We start from the raw sequence: 21,591 nt of genomic DNA, 5'->3' as shown, positions 1-21,591 counted from the left end.
CCGTCTGTTCACGAACCACGTACGCGACTCAGCAATACGTTTAGTATAACGGTATCTTCTACACTACCTCTATATACTCAATACCTCACCTCACCGGTTGACTCAACACTTTACTCGCCCCCGATGTTATTCTCAATCCATATACCTTGTGGACCAACTGGACCACAATATTACTCTCCTCGCTTCAGGGCTCATCTCCCATGCTGATCACAAACAATTAGCCGTCTCACTTACAACGATCCGACCCCCCGACCACAATCTAGCTCCAACCCTCCTTCTACCGTTTATCGCACACCTGAACCTCACAAAAAAAAACCTGTTCTCCGCATCGACAGGACTCCTCGGCCAACCTCATATCTACAACGAGGAAGAACGACCTTCATCACATGGACGCCGATACCCTCATTCTCACCTGATTCTCCCTGCTCAAAACCAGTCTCCCTCCTGCCTCCATTGTCCATACTCATCCTGCCGAATATCCAACTCGACCCTTCCTCGGGCCATAACACCCATCACCCACTAACCCATATTCTTCTCCCAGACGACACTCTTCACCTCGCAACCTGCAGTATCGCCCCAGACACTGGCTCCTCCGTCTTGTATCTTCCACCCTGTGACAGTGAACGACGACCAGTTCATCATTACCACACAACTTCTCTAGAGGAGGATTTCATCCTCCCGTGCCATGGACCACCAAGTTCCCAAGTCGCCGAAGTCCACCTTCTCGTCCACCCAATTTCGGGCGTACAACAACTCAATCCTCATGCTGACCTATCTAGAAGAAATGCAATTGGCCTCCGAACTTCTTCGACTTTTTGATGCGAACTTTTTCTTCACCCCCAACCACCTCCTCCAAATGTGTGGAAAATATACGTCCAGCCTTTCACCTCCACGCCCCTTTAATTTCACCGACTCTACAACAGTGGATGAGAAAGGGTTCAACGAATTCGCAGCCCTACACCCGGAATTATTCACCAACATCAATCTCCTCACCTATTACGGCGCTTATGGATTCTGCACACGACACAATGAAAAACTCACCATTTTTCCCCCTTCAAAACTCCTACCGGTGCCAGGAAACCTACGTTTACTACCTCCACGCCCTTCCAAAAGGGGCCTCCTGTCATACGCGTACCAACTTTGTTCTTGTTCTCACTCCCCCCGCTATCTCCCGCGTCTTAAACCGCGTCATACCACGTATCAAGATCACGCCGAACAACCAATCGAAACCGAGGAAACTTCTCCAATCCCCCTACTCTACCCGAACATACCCGCCGACGGCTCCAAACCTTCCCCACCACTTCCATCCACTCCCTCAAGGCCTGTGCCGGCTAACAGTAGGCCGTCCCCACCCCCAGATTCAACGCCATGCTCTCCAACACTGCAATCTCATCCAGCTGATCCGCCTCAGCAATAAAACAAACAACGGATATTTCTTTTCTTTACACCGTAGACCTCCTAACCCATGCCCTCCAAATCTTCCCCTGCTTGCGGCTAAACTTCCGGCGACTCCATCCCTCTCTCTGCCGTCCATCTGAAACCCCACACCCCACCCTTCTCGTTCTTTCAAGCAACTCAGACACCCGTTTTACCCACTCAGCACCATCAATTTCATTCAGAAGACCAACGATTAACCACGGTTACAAATTATTGGAGATATTGGAAATTTTGTCAATTTTATTCCGTCAACAAAAAAAAAATTAACCACGGTTACAAATTATCGGAGATATTGGAACTTTTGTCAAATTTATTTAGACAGCAAACAATTAACCACAGTTACAAATTATTGGAAATAGTGCACATTATTGGACACAACAAAAACTTATCTACGACGACGATAATCTACTTCTGGATTAGGATTTCCTTGGCATCCTATCAGATGACATCTTCCTATATTGCAAGAACCCCCATTGCAGTTCTTCAGATGATACCTCCATCGGTCCCTCGCGATGAAGACATGGCCACATGGACACCTCCTCCGAAACCACTGAAATCATTTACAAGACAATTAATTATTATCTTCGCCATTACACCTCTGTCCAACCCCTCCAACAACGGTTCTCCCTTACTCAGTTCCACTTACATTTTTCGACCTGGCCTTTATCCTCGTTTTTCCTCCCGCCATCACCCTCCCGCTCCCACCGGCCTGGTTGGCGCTCCTCTCGGTCTCCTCACCTGCACCAGTGGAAGACTTCTTCTCCTTCCGGACACGTTTCACCTGCCAAATTCAAACAATATCAGACCATCACTTTTTCTCTTCAAGCAAGTACGCACCCCTTCATCCACACACTACTAGCCCCGCTTCTTACCTTAACAAACAACGCCTCCAAGTCGTTCTCCTCCTCCGAAGACACCGGCCCCGAATATTGGACCTACATACAAACCATTTCCGACAGTCAATCTTTTTATCAGGTCATCTACTCAGGGGTTTCATCTTTATTAAATTGGCAAACAACTCATCCCTTACTTGATGATTCCTGCCGCCTGTTGCCCCTCTTCCACCACTACTACCCGGCTGCATCTCAGTTCTGGGGCCCACCTCCTAAACACATATCACCATTACTTCTCCACTCGCAAGAAAGAAGAAAAATAAACCAACACAAACACAACCACCCCCCAAACAAAAAACGACATAAATAATAATATAAACAACAACAAAAAAAAAACAAATAAAAATCAATAAACACAGACCCAATCTACAGACATCTCTACGATAACCACTTACCACCGTACCAACTGCTGCGGCGTCATCATCTAACAAGAAGCATAGATAATTAGATAATTAGATAATTTAATAGCAGTAGATAATTCTTCGATTACCACCATGGTCTAAACACATCAACCAACACATGTTACTTATAATTTTTTTTATCATCATTATAATCCCATCTTAAGAACAGGTAACCATAACTACTCATAAGGACAATATTAATTTCCGTAATTTTTAGCCCAGTATTAATCACCATTATTGTTTACCAATTTTTTCTTTAATTGTTAGAGTACTTTTTATTTTACATTAATTTCTGTTACATTCTAAGACATTTTAATTGTAGGATCTATGAACTAATTTAGATAACTCTTGGCACTCATAACTCATCGTCTATTACTTTTAGTATTTTCGTCATCACACCATTGTTTTCACATCTGGCACTCCTCTGTCTTTGGCTCACTCTGCTTCGACCTGCCGGGCACATATATATTTTTCAGACAGCTCCAATCCGGTCCACAATCGACTACACACATACAGTCCTCCTCACCCAATTTTAACAATTTTCCTATCTAAGAATTTTAATTTTTACAATTTTTCAAACTCCCAATTATAACAATTTTCCTATCTACGAATTTTAATTTTTACAATTTTTCAAACTCCCAATTTTAACAATTTTCCTATCTAAATCTTAATTTGTTCCATCAAAAATCTGCTGCCTCAGTTTTTATTTTTTCGTTAATAATTTTCCGACTTTCGTACATAAGTTTTAAAATTTTGTTTTAGTTTTACCAGCCACGCACGCATTTATGCATGCATTTTATTCTGCTAAAATACCTCCCCATTATATTTCATTCACGAACACACTTTACGTCAACAAAGCTTACATGCAATTGTCCATCCACCACCATCTTGGGGGAATACATACCTATCCATTCTTAATTGAAAAAAAAAACAAATTTTCTTACCTGGATTTTTGACGAATTTTCCCGACTTTTCTGAATAAGCTGACGCCAAGTAGGTACACAGAATCTGACTGAATTACATCTCGCATTTTTTCGCTTGTTGCGGTAGGGCCACCGCTTACTAGAGGTGAATATTGTGAAAGAGCAGGTTTGGTCAACTTCATTAATGCCAAACCCCTTAATTAGTATGCCACTCACCTCCATCATCTCTTACAAACAAGAGACAATGTTGCAAACCAGCTTCGTCACAACCTCATCTGAGATATCTCTATTCAGCGTGGCCAACCGGTTCATAATCGGTCAACACATAGGTATCAATTAGGTATTGCTAGGATATATAAGCGAAAGCGCAGCCACCAGACGGGGGAACGGTCGAGGAAGTATTTTGTGCTACTGCAGGTTACCTCTCCCAATATTATTGGGAGAGGCAGAGTTCTGCCTGTTTGTACAAGTAATAAATAAAACCTCTCTAAGAAAAGTGCAACCAAGTCTCATCTCGCCTCCCAATTATTACGCACACACCACAACGACGACGACGATCGTCTCATCTTCCTCATCACCAACATGACTGCAGTCAACCCCCCATAAACGGAACTTCACAAAGCTTTAGATTATATAAACCTGTCAACCTTGGAGTTTAATATTGCAAATAAAATCTAAATTGAGTTAGTTATTAACCTACGTTACATAAACAAATGTGATACAATGTTTAACAGTTCGTCCCTACCAAATTTAATATTCTATACATGATAAACTAGATATTGGTAAGAAACTCTTGGTAATCTAAAATGATTTTAGATTACCAAGAGTTTCGATTTTAGTAAAATCTAAATAAATAAGTAAACTAGGCTGTTAAACTCTGTCAATTAATAACTCCATCATTTGCAGCCAGCTATATAGTTTGTGACGCATTTCTCAACTGAAATTATTACGGATGAGGCAATTCATGCAGTCCTTTGTAGTTTTTTAATTTCCGAAGTTTTGTAAAATAATTTTAGAATTTAAGAAAATAAAAAGACGCCCTTGATCCGAGCAAGTTTAGAAAAATTTGAAGGCTAATTTTTCTTAGAAATAGTGAATAGTTGACAAATTTTTAAACGTTTATAAGTTCACTGAATTTACGATTTTATGATGTTACCAACGAGACAATGATTAAGACCACACTGATCCCCAGATTCCCACTTGATCAACATTGTACATTGTGTAATTTGATCGGTGACAATGGTAAGCGACTAACTTTTTACTTTTTATGAAAAACTATTGTTGTATATGTAATTGCTTAAACAAATTTTAATAATTTTTATTTTGCCCTGATTTTTTAAAATTGAAAACAAGAATCCTTAAAACTGCGTGAGTACATTTTAAAAAACCAGTATTTTAAAATTATAAATAAGTATTTGCCGAATTATGCAAAGGTTCATACATAGATATTTTTGAATTTCAAGAGTACACCATCAACCAGATCCAGACATGCTGCATGATCACATAAAAATTATCAAATGGAGCTTGACCGCAATGTCATATTTGCACTGTTTTCCCATCAAGTGGGACAAATCTGCCAAACGTGTCACCCATGTAAAGTCGCGACGAAAATTAATTATTATAAAAACAGTGAATATCCTGCTCCTTTCTCACTTCGGGTTAGTTGCTTTTGTCCTACGCGACCAATACAGGACGGGATGTGTGTACACCCTCCTTCCAAATATTTTTATGTGGCTGGTCAATGTGATCCACTTCCTTTCTGGGATGGGGGTAAATTTAGCGAATAAAGCGGGCGAGCTGTTCAATACAATGATAGGGTTTGAAGAATGGCTTCAAGACACGTTTGATGAGATGAATATCTTGCCTGAGAAAAATTCTGGAGAGTCGATAACTAACAGGTAAGAAATTAATTGGTCGTAGTATAAAATATACTTTTAGAAATAATTTTACCAATTTGAAAAGGACTTTAGTTTACTTAATTAAGAACTCATATTGCATTTTACCTTATTTTTAAGTGTAAAGCGACTAGGGTTTTGTAGGAGCATAGTAAAATTGTTACGACTACATACATAATTTTTCCATCGTTTTGATTTTATAATTTCATGGATGTTTTTTTAGAATAAATTTCAGTAAAAATTAATGAACCATACTAAACCTTATTGTCTAATTTTGACTGGAAACTTCGCAACAAAATTCTTCGCCGACTATTACCCTTGGCTAATAGAATGTGCCCTATTTTGGGAATAACCCGGATGAGACGACTCCTGGGAAATGCATGTAATCCGGCCTACATGGGATACTTGATGGGCTATTGTTCAAGTTGTCATGCCCATCTTGTAACTGGCGGAGGATTGGCATGGGTTCTAGCCAAATTTGTTGCCATGGTTTTTGACCATCATGGTTCAAATGTGGCAATCCTATTTCCTCATGTTCAACATATCAATCGCTGGAACTGGATGCATGCTCGACTATTTGGATATATTGGGGCGGTAATTTTAAAGATCAGATGCACTTTGTAATGGACGTATGTATGATTGATGTTGTAATTATACGTGCTGCCCGCTAAATGGCGCTCATTCCCTACATTTCTTCAAAGGAGTTACAATTGCAAACAAATTGGTGTAGTTATTTTTTATGAAAAACTACACGACATTGTTATGCCAAATTTAAAAATGCCTAAATTATTTCGTTACGAATTTGATAGATTCAAATTTTTCATTATTTTTCTGAAATAATGGCATCAAAAACCTATCTGGGGAAAGCCTACAGCTCCAAAATCATGAAGCCACTGTTAAACACAAATATTTATGAAGTGGTCATGAAAAATTGTTCATGAAAATTATATAATAAATGCAATAAAATTACAGTATGGCCAACCCTGTCAACTCGTCTCATGTGAGTCTCACCACCCGCGCAAAGTTGTACCGAAATCTGCAAATCCTAGAGAAACAGTTGAATCGAACCTTATCAACCCGCGTGATCCCCGCGATTCTGGTTGTTGTTCCCGCCGTGGAAATATTCTGTACCTTTGTGGTTATCAAGCTTCTCAGGTTTCTGCCATCGGAGGAATTTTACACTTATCCATACGCCACATTCATCTGCGTGACGGTCTTGATGGTGTTTGAAACGTTTGCGGCTCAACTTTTCGTGAATTCCGAACAACTGTGTACCGACTGGTTGAAGGAGCCTGGATTGACGAGGCTGAATAGGCGAAGGATTCGATCCCTGCAACCGATGAGGATTAAAGTGGGGAGTAATTTCGTCGATAGAGGGAGCGCTTTGATAACGCAGGATTTCTGTATTAACCAAACCGTGTCGTTGCTTCTCATGTAGTTGGCTGCTTATCGTTAGACTGGGTACATACATTACCTGAAGTTCTGGCTTGTGCGCATTCTAGTGTCCGGTTATTGTTTTTATTTACTTAGGAATGACATTTTTAAAATGTAAATATTTTTTAAGCAATATGGTTTTTTAATGTTGTGTAATACGTATTTACATTTTACGTTTTAAGTAACTTATGATTATCATTTGTTGTCTTTTGTGGACGTACATACATAAGTTTGTATTTTATAAAATTTTTAATTTATTTATTTATTCATATCATTTATTTATTTACGGATACTTATGTACTCGAACAATATTGCGATAAAGCATGGCTTGAAAAAGGAGAAAAAATAGACTGGGAAAGCGATCATATGTAAGTGTGAAACGAGCCCTCTATCTTTGAGTAGTATGATTCCAAATTTTTAGCCTTCATTCAAAGTTTCTAAATTCGACTGGATCTCAAAAAACTGAAACATTTGGATCAAACTTAAACAATTACGTAACTCGACTAAAAACTAAGTTTTTTCCATGTCCAGTTTTCACGTAAACGTTAAAATTCACCAACCTTCATCTCTTCCAATGTGCACATACGTAAATAAGCATGGACCAATTCCACTCGCCCGAATGGCACCTGATTATATCACTTGTTTAATATTGTTCTACATCAGAATGTGCAAACCCATATGACATTCCGTTCTGAGTAATCAATACTCATGAAAGCTGAAGTAATAAGTGCAACGCAGTAATTTAGTCAGCATCCTGCTCTGATAAGCAAAATGTGTACATACGTTTTGTCGCCAGTTGTATGTTCAACGATTGAGCTCATCCTGATTCTAACCTGCATAAATACGTTTTTCTGCATTTTTATCATTTAACCTCGAAAGTTTTGTGTCCACAACGTTGAATGAGTTCCAAATCCCAAATCAGGCTTAGTTGCTGGTCAGGCAAGGTGACATACATAGGTGGACGTTGATTTTTTTTAAATAAAAGGTGACGTCAAAAATTTAATAGATCCGTATTTACATTGAATGTACTTCTACATCACACTTAAAAGTTAGGCTAATGTTGTGAGAAGTGAAGTAAATCCACTCTGAATCATAAATTAGCTAATCTATTTACATATCTATGCAAAATGTAGAGTGTGTAAACACTACGCTTTATCATATTACCGCTAATCTGGACTTGGCATAGTTAATTTAACTTATAAACCAAAGTGAATTTATTTTACGAAAGGGTAACATTATCTTTAAGAGTGTACATACATACATATGCACAATTTTTTCAGATGAACATACTTATAAAGAAATAAAAATCAAGCAAAATGTGTGACGACGAAGTTGCAGCTTTGGTTATTATTGACAATGGATCTGGCCTTTGCAAAGCTGGCTTTGCTGGGGATGATGCTCCGAGGACTGTGTTTCCTTCAATCGTAGGTCGACCGCGTTTCAAGGTCAGGTTCGAAAACATGTTGAAAAATTAGATATGTATTAGAACGCTTAAAGCTTCGATGTAGATTTGCCGAGATAGTAATTCGAACATTCACACTCTAACAGCCAGAAAGATTAGCGATCTTAGGAAGGTCAAAGGTTATGATTTTTTTTACTTACGACTCCCAAACTCTGATACCCTAACTTCGTCTTGTTTATGTTTAGGTAGTTTTTTTATATACAACAACTTTCAGTTTCTTTTAGCTGTTTTTTTAATTTTTTAATTTTTTTAGCTGGGAAACTGATCTTTTTAAAAATATCATTATATAATTTTCTCTATTAAGTATACTGTTTGCTTACTTATTAAGATCAATTTATGCAAATTTCTTGTCCATCATATCCAGGATAACTTTAAAAGGGATTCGAATTTCGTTACCCGTGCTTCTGGTTCTTGGGGAGGAGTTAGGGGCGAGTATATTGGTCACAGCACCAGGTCACGTGTCACTATCAAACAGAATAGTTTATTTTCACTTCAGGTGACCCAGTAGCCGTATGATACAGGTCAAAGGTCATTAATACTGAAAACGCTTCAAAATTTTTGAACCTTGAACCCGTTTTGACGTTTAACACTTCATGACCGTGAGAGCGAAATCAAAGTTCAAAAGTGTCGAAAACAAGTCAATTTTAATAGATTCTGAGGTATTACATACTTATGTAGATTGTCACAACAAAAATAATATTTATCAAAATGTGAAAGGTGTTTTTGATTCAGCGTAGTTGTGAGCATACCTATTCAAAAACTTAGTTTTCATTCAAAACTAATCCATCGCCATTTCTGACTGAGGATTTTCATTCACATTTAATCATTTTCGCTCAAATTCATTTCATTTCACTTCATCTGACTTCACATCTTATTTCGCCCAATGTATGAAGGGTGAAAAATTAAACGATAGAAAAATCCTTTCATTCATTCATTCATCTGAAATGATGGAATCCTTCAGTAATTTTCATTCAAATGAAAGAAACTTCATTTTCACTCAGTATCATTATCAGTCGAATGAATGAAAGTGAACAGGTACATATATGTACCTGTTCAGGAATTTGAAATTTATATTTATAAATATGGTTGTAAGTATGATATTATTTCAAACTCCTTGTAGGGATATTCACCCACCGACACTTGGACAATTGAGTCATACGTTGGAAATGCAGCTCAAGAAAAACGACACATCCTAACCTTAGAGTACCCCATCGAACGCGGAATCATCAGCGACTGGGACGACATGGAGAAAATCTGGAATTACGCTTTCTACAATGAGCTCCGCGTCGCACCAGAAGAACATCCCGTCCTTCTCACCGACTCTGCTATGCACCCCAAGCAGCAAAGGGAGAAGATGACACAAATCATGTTTGAAACGTTCAATTGGTGAAATATTTGTTTCTTTTTTTGGGGGGGGGCATGTTACATACATTCTTTAAAATAATGAATACATTTTCATAGTCCTGCAATGTACGTCTCTATGCAAGGCATCCTCGCCCTCTACGCATCTGGTAGGACTACTGGAGTCGTTCTATATTCCGGTGACGGTGTGACCCAAACGGTCCCAGTGTACAATAATAATATCGTTCACGAAGCAGTATTCCGACTGGACCTTGCTGGTGCATATTTAGTAAATGTTAAGGTTAAGATAAACCCCGGGGTTTTCAATTATAAAGTGTATATGCATATTATAGGACAGGGTAATATGCTACCCCGTTTTTTTGGAGTATTGGGGTTTTGGGGTAGCAAATTTGATCAATACCCACGGGTAGTCGGGGTTTTCATATTGATAAGAGTGCATAATATGCATATTATTCTAATAGCACGTTACTTCCAATTTAAAAAATAATTACATAGATATTAAAATTGAATTGACAAACTGCTTTGTCGTGTAATTGTTGAAAAAGTAGATTGTTAAGATAGATATATACAATGAAATAGTGTTTTTTCATCTTCCAACGATTTTCGAGTTTGATAGCTTAAAATTTGCGTAATTTTTTGTAGATAAAGAATTCGTAATAAAAAAGGGGGGCCCACCAGTAGTTTTCGAGATCTGAGCAAAAATGTGTGATTTTTTTTGCAAATTTTGGATTTTGACTCAAACTAGTCCAACTTTCGGTCAAATATCGCGGGAAATAATTTTAAAAATTATTTTACACTCGAATTTTGCCGCTGCCTCGATTTCGGACCCCAATTTTCCTATGTATTGAAGTTTGCAAAATAATTGCATTTTCCGTATTAGAATGCCACGATCGAATTTGGAATTTTGGTTAACATTTTAAGTTAATCCATAGATCTAATGATCTAGCTGAATCGCTAGATACAATCCGTTACTTATTATGTTTAAACAAACTGGGAATGTTGTGAATAGCTGGCTATAGCCGTAAATTTGGGACCGCAGTTGCGACACATTTTGCAACAAAATTTTAACGAAATCTAAATTAGAATATGAGTATGAGTTCATGTTAATGTAACAACGGATGTCCTGTTGCCAATTCATAATTTTGAAATTAACGCAAAGTTTTATTAACCACTCAGAATTTTGTTAATGCCGCGGCGACTTGTTTTAATAACGTATGTATGTATGTAATACATGAGGTACTGCCTCAGCTTGCCCCCAAAACCCCTGAGTTTTCAATAGCAAAACCCTGGGGTTTTCCTTACCCTGATGTACATACAACTTTATCGGGGTATATTTCAACAGGCAGAGATTTGACTGATTTTCTTATGAAAGTAAGAACACAATTACGAGTTAAAGTCTTTAATGTACTCCAAATCTAATGCTTATTTTTTGTCTTACAGCTTCTTTTCGTTGAGAACAAACACCCATTCACCACGACTGCAGAACGCGAAATTGTACGAGTCGTGATGGAGAAGAAATGCTACGTTGCCCTTGACTTTGACCAAGAACTTTCTGCGAGCTCATCTTCGATAACAGAGTTCTATGAACTTCCCGACGGCCAAGTTATCAAGATTGAGAGTGAGCGATTCCGTTGCACAGAAGCACTCTTCCAGCCCTCCATTTTAGGAGTAGATGGTGACGGCGTTCACGAAATGGTGAACAAATCCATCCTGCATTGCGGCGAAGATATCCGAAATGTAGATAGATACTTAAATATTCATTAAAGTAGTCTCTTATTTGTACATGTACAAGCATAGGTGCGCAGCTTCCGTCGCTGGCGTCCGCTTCCGATTGAAATTGTCGGTTCCATATAAATGTGCTTTCCTTCCAGACAAAATATTTGCTTCCAACATCCAATGCTTTCGCTTCTGATGAAAAATCTGATCCAAAATCGTCGCCTCCGAAGTCCAGAGGTTGCCTCGAACAGAACGTTTTTAGACCGTGCTTAAGAGTGCCTCTGGGGTCGTCTTTCGATTAATAATTGCCCTTCTACCTTCTAAAGCCTCCGATAAATAATCTCCCCTTCCAACATCCGGAAGCGGCGTCCATCGTCGTGAGCTGTGCACCTATGTTTGCCTAAACATTTTTCAAATATTCCAATTTTTAGGACCTCTACGGTAATATTATCCTAGCCGGTGGTACTTCAATGTTCAAAGGGTTTGCTGATCGTATGAAGAAGGAGATTGGGGCCTTGGTATGAACAGTTTATCATCTGCTAAACTATCTGTCGAAATAGTTTCGTAAATACGAAACATTGTGAGATAATGAAATAGTTAATAGTTAATATTATCGCTCCCCCAGAAAGGAAGGACTTCATTCAATGCATATTATTTTTGACAAAATTTCACAATCTCATAAATTGGTGCATAAATTCATAGAATTTTATATTTGCTTTTTAAAATCCTACTATCCACCGATCCGTAATAAAAAGTGACGATGGGTTCAATAAATTATAAGTGCATGTAATTAATTAGAAATCATAATCCTTAAAGTTGACTTAATTTTATTGCCACATTTCGTTGTATATTTTTGGAAATGCATATTGATTGCATACTAGTAACGAAACTAGTGCGAGAGTGAAGGGAGCGGAGTGACCTCGAAGGAGAAAATTTTCACTCCTCCTCTCGCCCGCTTGAGAAAAAACAGGCCGCTAGTGTGAACTTTGCCCTCAAATATTTGACCTCCAAGTGGCCATTCAACGGAAAGATAAGTACCACGTCATTTCTAATTCGTAGCTTGATTTTTTAGCATAAGTCACTAAGCTTATCTCGTGTAGCTTGAAAAAGGTTCCATTGTTTGTCAAATTTACAAAGTTAATTTAACAAGGAAATTCTTTAACTTCCCTTAAAAATATTTTCCTGTGCATGTCTACCTCAACCCCATAACTTGTTTGACAATGACAGCTCGATTGTATCCCTAGTCGTACTACATATTTATATGTATGCTTTCGAGGATTTTATGGTAAAATGTTTTAATCACACTCTGCATCACGTGACACGCATTATCAGTAAATATTATTTACTAAAGGACTGATGGAAATTAAAAATCCAGGCTTTACAATACATAAAGGAGGTTTCAAAATAATTAAACATTGTTCCGTGAACAAATTATTTATGTATGAGAACATACATATGTATGTACATAGTTGTCCAAATCGTTCGCGAATTTCAAATTTAACATAAATGTTACGTTTGCATGTAAATTTACATGCAAACGTAAATTGATCATTAGTGTAATTTTGCAAGTCATAAATCTTTTACCAGTTTACTCCCAAAATCTAAAATTTATCCGAATCGGATTACCCGAGAAGATAAGTAATTTGTCTCATCGGATATGGGTACATATTGGTTATTTTATCTTTTCCCTATCGGACCCTATCGGACCGAAACCTTAACTACTTGTGACAAGGTTTAGTCTTCTTAAAAAGCTTAAATCTTATTACCAAACTATACACTCAAAACAAAACGGTGTCAATATATGACTTAACCGCCTTGGTTACAATTGTGATTCCGAGTAGTAATGAATTTTTTCCGTCCGGTCATAACATTATAACTACCGGTATCAAAATCATCATAACTCGGATTCAACATTGTAACCAAGGCGGTTAAGTCATATATTGACACCGGCGGTGTTGATTCGACAAAATTTTATTTTGAGTGTATATATCTTCAAAATTGTATATCAAAATTTTAACCATGCGCGTGTTGCGAACGTGCAAAAACTAACAACGAACCGGTCTGCTTTACACAAAATTCCTGAAATATCAGTGGTGTCAAAGCATCCACAAAGTTATTTCCGAACTGAATCTTCAACGGTGTTAGTGACCTCATAATTCGTCTATTAGTCTTATCCTTAGTTGGGGTGAGGTGCGACATCCATGCCCTCGTATTGATGAACAATTTCGCCGAAGAATTCAAAATCAGTAGCGTGAAACAAACGCAATCAAAATAGAGCGCGAAAAATATTGTAGAATTCAAAACGCTCCCTTTGAGCAGCATGAGGAATCCAAAGCAACTCAAAATTTGCAGTACGGGCATCATAAGAAATACCACGAGAAGAATGCGTCCCCTAATCGCGCCATTTACGAGTTTCTCTAGCACCTGCAATTCCATATACTTTAGAAATGAAAGCTCAAAATTGTCGAATTTTCGAGCCAAGAAAGATCCACATTCTGTGTACAGGATAAAAATTCCTGTCAACAAGGTGTACCCGGTGTATTGAAAGGTCCCCAAAAACATTGTTAGCATGACGACAAATTCCATCAGAGCGAGGAAAAGTGTCATGGCGGTGGTTGCTATGGTTTTAGGCCTGCCACAAAGCAACATTCCTCCCACGAAGGGAATTTTGCAAGGGAGGACAATTGTGAGAATGGCGACGAGCAAGGGATCCAGGATGATGCATACGTCCACCAATGAATAGAATAGGCGACACGTGGTTTCAAACCTTGTGTGATGGGATGGGCGCCTATCTGCAAAAAATTTGCAGGCATACACAATTTTGTAACAAACTTTGTTTTGAAGTTAGGTAGCAAAATTTTGTATTGAGTATAGTAAGGGCAAACTGAGGAGTGTCTGCCAGTGCTAAATTAAAAAAAAACTGGGTTTTCAGAAATTTTGCAAAACAAAGAAAACAGCTTCTTGACTTAATTTTAAAAACTAAACTATGGAGAAAATTGTCGATAATGTCATGTTAGTCGCATTTTAAAAATCCACTACCCTGGGGTAGCATACCCAGTTCTTCTTAGGATTAGCATCGTATTTATGAATAAAAAAGAAGGGGTAAAGCTTCGTAAACATCGTAACCTTAGTAAGGCAATTTTCGGTGACAAAATTGTATTCCTCTTAAGTACTAAATCTCGTAGCTGCTGTAACTTATTTTACGACCCGAAGAATACGAAGGAATCATGAACATCCTCAAATTGTTGATACTACACACATGCCGAGTACGTTATCAATATGAAATAAATAGTTATGTCTGCACCTCTCCCAAATTTCTTGTAGGCTTCGGAGAGAGACCAGTTGTTAACCAGCATCGGGACGAGGTCCACGCGTCTTTCGAACCGTAGGATTAGACATGCCAAGTACAAGATCAGGATCAATGCGGCGCTGAACTTTTCTACCAGGTCGAACCCCCTCGAACGAATTAGCAAGGCTTGCACGATTACGTAGATGGCTTCTAGGACCATCCAGCCCTTAACTTTTAAGTGGTGTTTTTCATCCCGGAGAATAATTTTACCCTTGGTCTCGTCCCACTCGAAGTACGACAATGAAAATATTTTAGCCAGGGTAAGGTATCTTTTTAGAAAAGGGGTTAATGCTTGGACAATCATGTTGGAAATTGTTTTGGAAGCAAATTTTTGCAGGCAAATTGAACCTTTAGGTAACGTGTGAAGTGGAACCTTTAACCGTGTGATGGTTAAAAGTTATTTTGCTAGGTAAGGTTCGGAACATAAATTTATTCTTTTGACGAGGATTAATTAATTTATGTTGAGGTACGGAATATGTTCATTTATGAATAATGTATGTATGTATGACACAGTTTAGCTTTGTCGAGAAATAATTTCAATAGCGATAAGTGCATAAATATTTATAACGTTAATATTAACGTGTATTGATTAGAGACGCGTGTTGGCGGGAAGCAGTGGCCGCGGATGCGTGGGGACAGGGGGACAATGTCCCAAGCGTAATTCGATGTCTCCATCATCTGCCCTGCCCATTTATATAAACCCCTCCCTCCTCCATCTTGCAATGTTAATGTTCCACAGCTTCCGCGTTCGCTGATAGGAAGGAAATTTAGAGTTTTTGGAATATCTATTACAGAAAGGTTAAATTGGGTTTCAATAATTGCGAGCCTGGAAATTATTATTTATAAGCTTAATTTTAATAGTATTTATATAACATACTATGTTAATTAACATCTGCCTATGTTAAACCTAGGCAGATGTTAATTCATATGGAATGAGTGAATGAACGAATATGTAGGTATGTACGCATGTAAATATGTAATATGGTTTTAATTAAATACAAAATAAACATTTAATTGGATTAAAATTATTTCATGACGCATGTGAAGCAAAATATTCTTGCTCTTTTGTATCAATGATGCTATATACATACATATGCAAAAACATTATTGTGGCTGGTAATTTTTGCTTCAAATTTGAATATATGTATTTTAATGATATCATTTACATATTAAAGTTTTTCCGGCAGAAGCTGTATGGGTTTTATCTACATATAAACGTATTCTTCATGTCATATTATGTATGTATGTATAAACTACCTACCTACCAAACAAACAACTCACTACTTCTTATTTTTCCTTTCCACCACAAATGACGCGATGGTGCTAATACTTGTGATAATTAGTGGGAAGCAAATTCCTCCGAAAAACACGGTCGTATGAGTTAATCCCCATCCTTTCGTCATAACACAGCGCAGCACGCGGATCGACACGGTGAACGGAAGGCAGTGGCAAAGTGGTCGGTACCACGACACGACAGCTTCGATTGGCCAGATCGTATCTGAAAGCAATTAGCAATAAAACATTGATTCAATATTATCTGAGTAAATATGAAATTGTCAAAGTTCTATCTGAATAAATAACATATATTCATATATGTATAAGAAAAACATGACACGTGACGAATTATTTATACCAGCGAGTGTGTTATGTTTCAGGAATTTATATAAATGAAAACGATTTTACATACGAAAAATACAAAATATGTAAGTAAACATGTACTGTATACATGTAAAAAATATGGCAAAATTTATCACTGTAGAAGTAACATGTATGTAGTTTCGTGTAACATCTGAAATCCGTTTATTTACGATACGAACCTCGACCACACCACTTCAAAGCTATTAATAATGATTGTGATGACATCGAGGGTTGCATCATAAAAAACAATAGCATCGTTACAATTTTATATTCTAGTATCGAACTAAATTTATCTTTGGGATAAAATTGTAAAAATCTGCAAATTCCGCCAGGTAACCTTTTAGAATTTCTAGGGTAAAATTTTCTTCACATTTCAGTCTTCGCTTTTGTATTCATACCTGCAGCGTATATGTAAACCATAATTACGGAAATTGTTAAAAGTGTGGTGTCCTTGACGTTCACGTTAAACGATCCCAATACGAAAAATACCGAGAGCGTGGCTACCCTCACGAGATAGAATATCAACCTGATTAATGCCCAGCTTCCTTTAATTTCTTCGCTACGATCCCACCAGAGGATTAGTAAGATCAGTCCGCCTTGTAACAGGGTCAATGGGATGTCCGCAAAGTAGTAGGAGAGCTGAATTTGACCGAACCCCACACCCGTGGCCATCGTGCGAGCAAAAGTATTTTCATAACGATCCATCACGTGAAAAAACCCATCGTCGTCGATAAGAAGGTCCACATTCTGAAATGAAATGATAGATAGTTTAACAAATATTTACCTACATAGCATTCTGGTCACCTTGTTGTAGATAACAAACTTACAGAAGCACTTCTGCCGGAAGTAGGAATGTGTTCCACGTATGAAACAAGTTTCCATAGATTGGGCGGAACTATGTAAATACGTATACACAAATACAAATTAACAATATGTACTCATGCAGAAAATGTTATGATAACTAGATAGACGAACTTATGTAAATACATGTATAAATGTGTATTTACATATTTTATTACTCTTTAACCATTCAAAGTGCCAAACAAATGAGTATGTTGGCGAATGTGCTATTGCACTTCCTTGGGAAATACACCAGCAAATTTTTGATACTAAAAATTAAACCATAAATTTGTTGCACATTTACCTGTAGCGGTAGTGTCACTATTCGTTCGTCCATATCATATTAGTTCGCATTTAATAGTAGAAACTTCTGAACGGATTCATATAACGATTTGGTAAGAAAGTACGCGTTCATGTATTCTGTAAAAAAATTAATTGTAATCACCTTCTTGATAAAGTCTTCCATAAAAGATTACCAGAATTATCTAATCGTATCGAAATCACGGATCTATTTAAAGTTTCTTCGTCCGCACGAATATTCCAGGCCAATAGTTTCATCATATTTTGGGTAAAATTTTTAGGGAATTTTATATAACCCGCTATACGACCAGCTCTGATAGCTTGTAGTGCATCCAATTCGGTACTAAAGGGCACCTACATACATACATAAATATGTATTATTTGCATACTACATACATATTTGCTTATATTGTTCATGATTAGGGCGTCCATAAAAAGGTGCCGATTTTTAGACCACCAACTAATCATGTGGAGCTTTGCTTAACACGGGCAAAACAGGTGACCCAAAACCACCCACGCACATTTTTAATGACATAATATATGGACGTTACCTTAAGTGTTTTTTATAAAATTTAAATGTCACTTAATTACATACCCAGTTAACTCCTAATTTTTCAACAATGCCCAATATTCGACACGTGTAATCTATTTCTGGGCGTGTTGCGTTGCTGCCGGAAGAAATTGGATGGGCAAGATTTGTGTCGCAGTGGACTTGTCCGTTGTCCATTGTTGCTCCCAATTGGAGACCTTTTGGGTCATGTCCGACAGCGAGCAATGTAATGGATATGTTTATTAATAATAAAACCAGTTGGATGAGTGGCAATCTGCGAGTGTAATTAGCAAAAATTAGCAAATTATTCAACTTACGAAATAAATCGGGTGTAAATAATTGAATTTCGAGTTGTAAGTGCCTTAAGTTGCGAGCAGTAAGTCTTCATAGCTGCGGATGTCCCGGATAGTAATCTGGCCTCAAGTTTAGGGCACTTTATGGGCTCACCATTAATGTTAATGGACTCGTCTCTAACATTCCTAAAGGACACAACTTGGACGTCAAATTCAGGCTCCATTTTTATTTCGGAGAATGCTAAAATTTTAGTGGTCAATTCTCTAGGTGTTGTTCGTAGAGAACGAGGAATTTTGCATAAATGAAGAATTACATCATCCAAATTTGTAGTATTTAAGGTACAAGTTTGCCCTAGAATTATTTACATAGGATCAATTATACAAGCCTTTTTATGTAATTTTATAAGAATTTACATACCGTATTTTTCCAGCAAAGCTTTAGGAGAGCCTTGCACCAACATGGAGCCATCTCGTAGATAACCAATCTATAACATACCGGATATTGAATTCATGTAAAGGGGACAACTACATATGTATGTACTTATAAAAATAATTGCATAATACAGCATTTTGTGCAGATGTAAATTTTCATTCCTAATTTGTTCATATATGTAAATGCGTATGTTTTAACATGTTCATATGTCAGAGTTGGACACTACACAAACTCCTTTATTGTGCGAATAAATGGCACATTTCATATTAAGGAGAAATATACCTGCGTGCATTGTCTCGTTTCATGGACGTAATGCGTCGTGACGAAAACCGTGGTTCCTTTGGATTCAACAAGAAGTCTCAAGTAATCCCAGATCCTGAAATTTTGCAAATTTTATTCGTTATCCAAAATATTACTTCGGATTTGTTGTACCTTTCTCATAAAAGGGGATCAATTCCGGTCGTTGGCTCGTCCAACAGAAGAATTTGAGGGTCATGCAGTAACGCGACGCAGAGTGAGACACGGTTGGAGTTGTTCTCCACCACTTAATAAACATTTGCATATGTATTACAAATCTGCGGCTAGAATTTTCAAAAAGCTTGAATTTTTACCTGATTTGTTTAATATTACGCTTAACATTGGGTAAATTCATGACATTTCTCAAAGTTTCCACTCTGCTTAAAATTTCGTGTGAAGGTACACCGTGCAGTGTTCCGTAGTAGGCGAATGTTTCCATAATTGTGAACGATTCGTAGAGAGACGTTTCCTATTCATAAATATACAGAGGTCATCACTAATTCTAAGATAAGCCCTAGTTACGATTTACGATTAGCAAAATACCCTCTAGTAAGCATGTAAATATAAGTTATTCACCTGTGGCATGTAGCCAATCAAACTTCCAGGCATTCCGTTTTTAAAATTGGTCAAATTTTTCCCAAAGATTTCTATCCTGCCCTCGTTTAACTGCTGAATTCCCATAATGCAAGATACCAAAGTAGTTTTCCTAAATATTTAGGGTAGAGATCAATTGGTAACAATTTTTTCAATACTAAAACGAGATCTTGGTGATGGTTCATAAATTTTGTCTGTCAATTTTTTAGGAATTTTGACCTTACGCATACGCTCCAAGTTAAAATATCCATGAAATGCATATGTAATGGATGTGCGTAAGAGTAGATGAACCGCAATTCAAATTCACATCAAATTGATGCAACAACCTTTATGAACGGTCCCTTATTTCAACAAAAAATATAAACCTTACCCACATCCGCTTGGACCAAGAAGGGCATATCTGCACATGCGCAAGAGAAAAAATTACATTAATAAATCATATTTCAATAATTTCATGTATTTCTATTTAAATAAATATGTGCATTCTTATAAATTAATTGAATCAAGCTGAAAATTGTTAATAATTTTGACTTGAGCACAAGAAGGAAAAGATTTCACTGTGGGGCTGACATTGTTCCTTTTTCGACCTTGATATCCACTCCGCGCAAGACCACTTTGTTAGAAAATAATTTCGTGGCGGAAACTATATTCAACGCGGACATTTTTTGTTCCTTCGGGAAAACCACAATCCTAATTCTAGACACAATTGAAACAACACAATTTGCACAATTTGCGTGACGAAATTCGAAAATGTTTATGGACCATGCAAAATTCCGTCTGGTTGAAGTTAAGCCAGCCTTGTAAGCAAATTTGTAAATATACTGCAGAGGGAGAAATGTATATGTATGTACGAATTTTATTTTATGATGAAGTACACTTACGTATGTACATTTACAAGGTCATGCATACATTAATTGAGGAAATATATGTATGTATGAATCTATGTATAATGTATTCGTTTCAGGTTGTATTTTTTGTAGACGCGATGTAAGTAGATTGCTTTACATCTGAGAAACTTTATGTCTCGATTTTTTTTACATTCATAGGTATGTACATAAATGTGTATCGTCGCTATTCGTGGAAAAGTTGTCGATTGAGAAATCCGTCAATTTTTCAAGAGTTGTTACTTCAAAACTGGAGTTGTCGGATCAGTTTTTGGGAAATATGAGACTTCGTAAAACTCAAGAGGGTGGAGGGGGTCTATGGCTCCAATGATATCGTGCCTATGTGGCAGTTGAAGAAGGAGGGGGGCCAGTAAATGACGATTTCTGCGTTACATAATTTATGAATGGCCCCCAAGAATTACTAATTGTTTACTAATTGCCGTACAGATGAGTAAAATAGATACCTGACTACCACATGTGACGCACATCTAGAAATGTGATTCACAATTCTAGCCGTGCTTAACTGAATGGGTATTTAATTAATGAATCCCTTGTGATAATTTTCCATCGTATAAAATATAAATATGCAATTGTAACTTTGCCATTCCATTTATTCCAAAGAGTTCAGATTTGATTTCAATTTTAATTATGCTTAATTAAGTTTTATGTCTGTGAAGTAATCCAGTCCAGTTTCCCTCGATTTTTTTCTCTTCTAAGTATGCATGTGTATCTATCTGTAGGTTCGCATATCGATAACAAATGATGCGCTGTAATTTTTGTTAAGTTTAATATTTATTACATAAAATGGGGACGCGAACCATATTCAGTCCAGACTAATTTGGACCATGTTACATAGTTAGAGAGAGCGACTTTTCAAAAACAATATTTAG

The 21,591-nt window shown here is 37.3% G+C and overlaps 2 protein-coding genes and 1 non-coding gene across 3 annotated transcripts; 1 reads left to right on the top strand and 2 right to left on the bottom strand.

Moving 5' to 3' along the window:
* Nucleotides 1–1,715: 1,715 nt before the first annotated feature.
* On the bottom strand, nt 1,716–3,074 carry LOC118433675. Its single transcript, XM_035845853.1, has 5 exons — nt 2,726–3,074; nt 2,468–2,542; nt 2,310–2,372; nt 2,084–2,218; nt 1,716–1,987 (listed from the first exon to the last, which is right to left on the bottom strand). The coding sequence occupies exons 2-5, from the start codon at nt 2,519–2,521 to the stop codon at nt 1,823–1,825; spliced, it is 417 nt and encodes a 138-aa protein (XP_035701746.1). The 5' UTR covers nt 2,522–2,542; nt 2,726–3,074; the 3' UTR covers nt 1,716–1,822.
* Nucleotides 3,075–7,974: 4,900 nt separating this feature from the next.
* On the top strand, nt 7,975–12,303 carry LOC110862794 (actin-3). The gene is made up of 6 exons (XM_022112001.2): nt 7,975–8,428; nt 9,566–9,831; nt 9,907–10,064; nt 11,150–11,178; nt 11,248–11,544; nt 11,955–12,303. The coding sequence occupies exons 1-6, from the start codon at nt 8,300–8,302 to the stop codon at nt 12,045–12,047; spliced, it is 972 nt and encodes a 323-aa protein (XP_021967693.1). The 5' UTR covers nt 7,975–8,299; the 3' UTR covers nt 12,048–12,303.
* A 4,905-nt stretch (nt 12,304–17,208) lies between these two features.
* On the bottom strand, nt 17,209–20,624 carry LOC110862775. The gene is made up of 11 exons (XR_004833508.1): nt 20,188–20,624; nt 19,800–19,929; nt 19,538–19,692; nt 19,359–19,470; nt 19,209–19,302; nt 18,912–18,978; nt 18,246–18,845; nt 17,827–18,004; nt 17,655–17,770; nt 17,338–17,405; nt 17,209–17,257 (listed from the first exon to the last, which is right to left on the bottom strand). It is a non-coding gene; the product is annotated as an uncharacterized LOC110862775 (transcript).
* Between the last annotated feature and the right edge of the window lie 967 nt (nt 20,625–21,591).

This window comes from Folsomia candida, unplaced genomic scaffold (genome assembly GCF_002217175.1).
Source record: "Folsomia candida strain VU population unplaced genomic scaffold, ASM221717v1 Fcan01_Sc068, whole genome shotgun sequence".
NCBI lineage: Eukaryota > Metazoa > Arthropoda > Collembola > Entomobryomorpha > Isotomidae > Folsomia > Folsomia candida.
The sequence above is the reverse complement of the archived record's forward strand: the minus strand, read 5'-3'. Positions and strand labels throughout refer to the sequence as shown.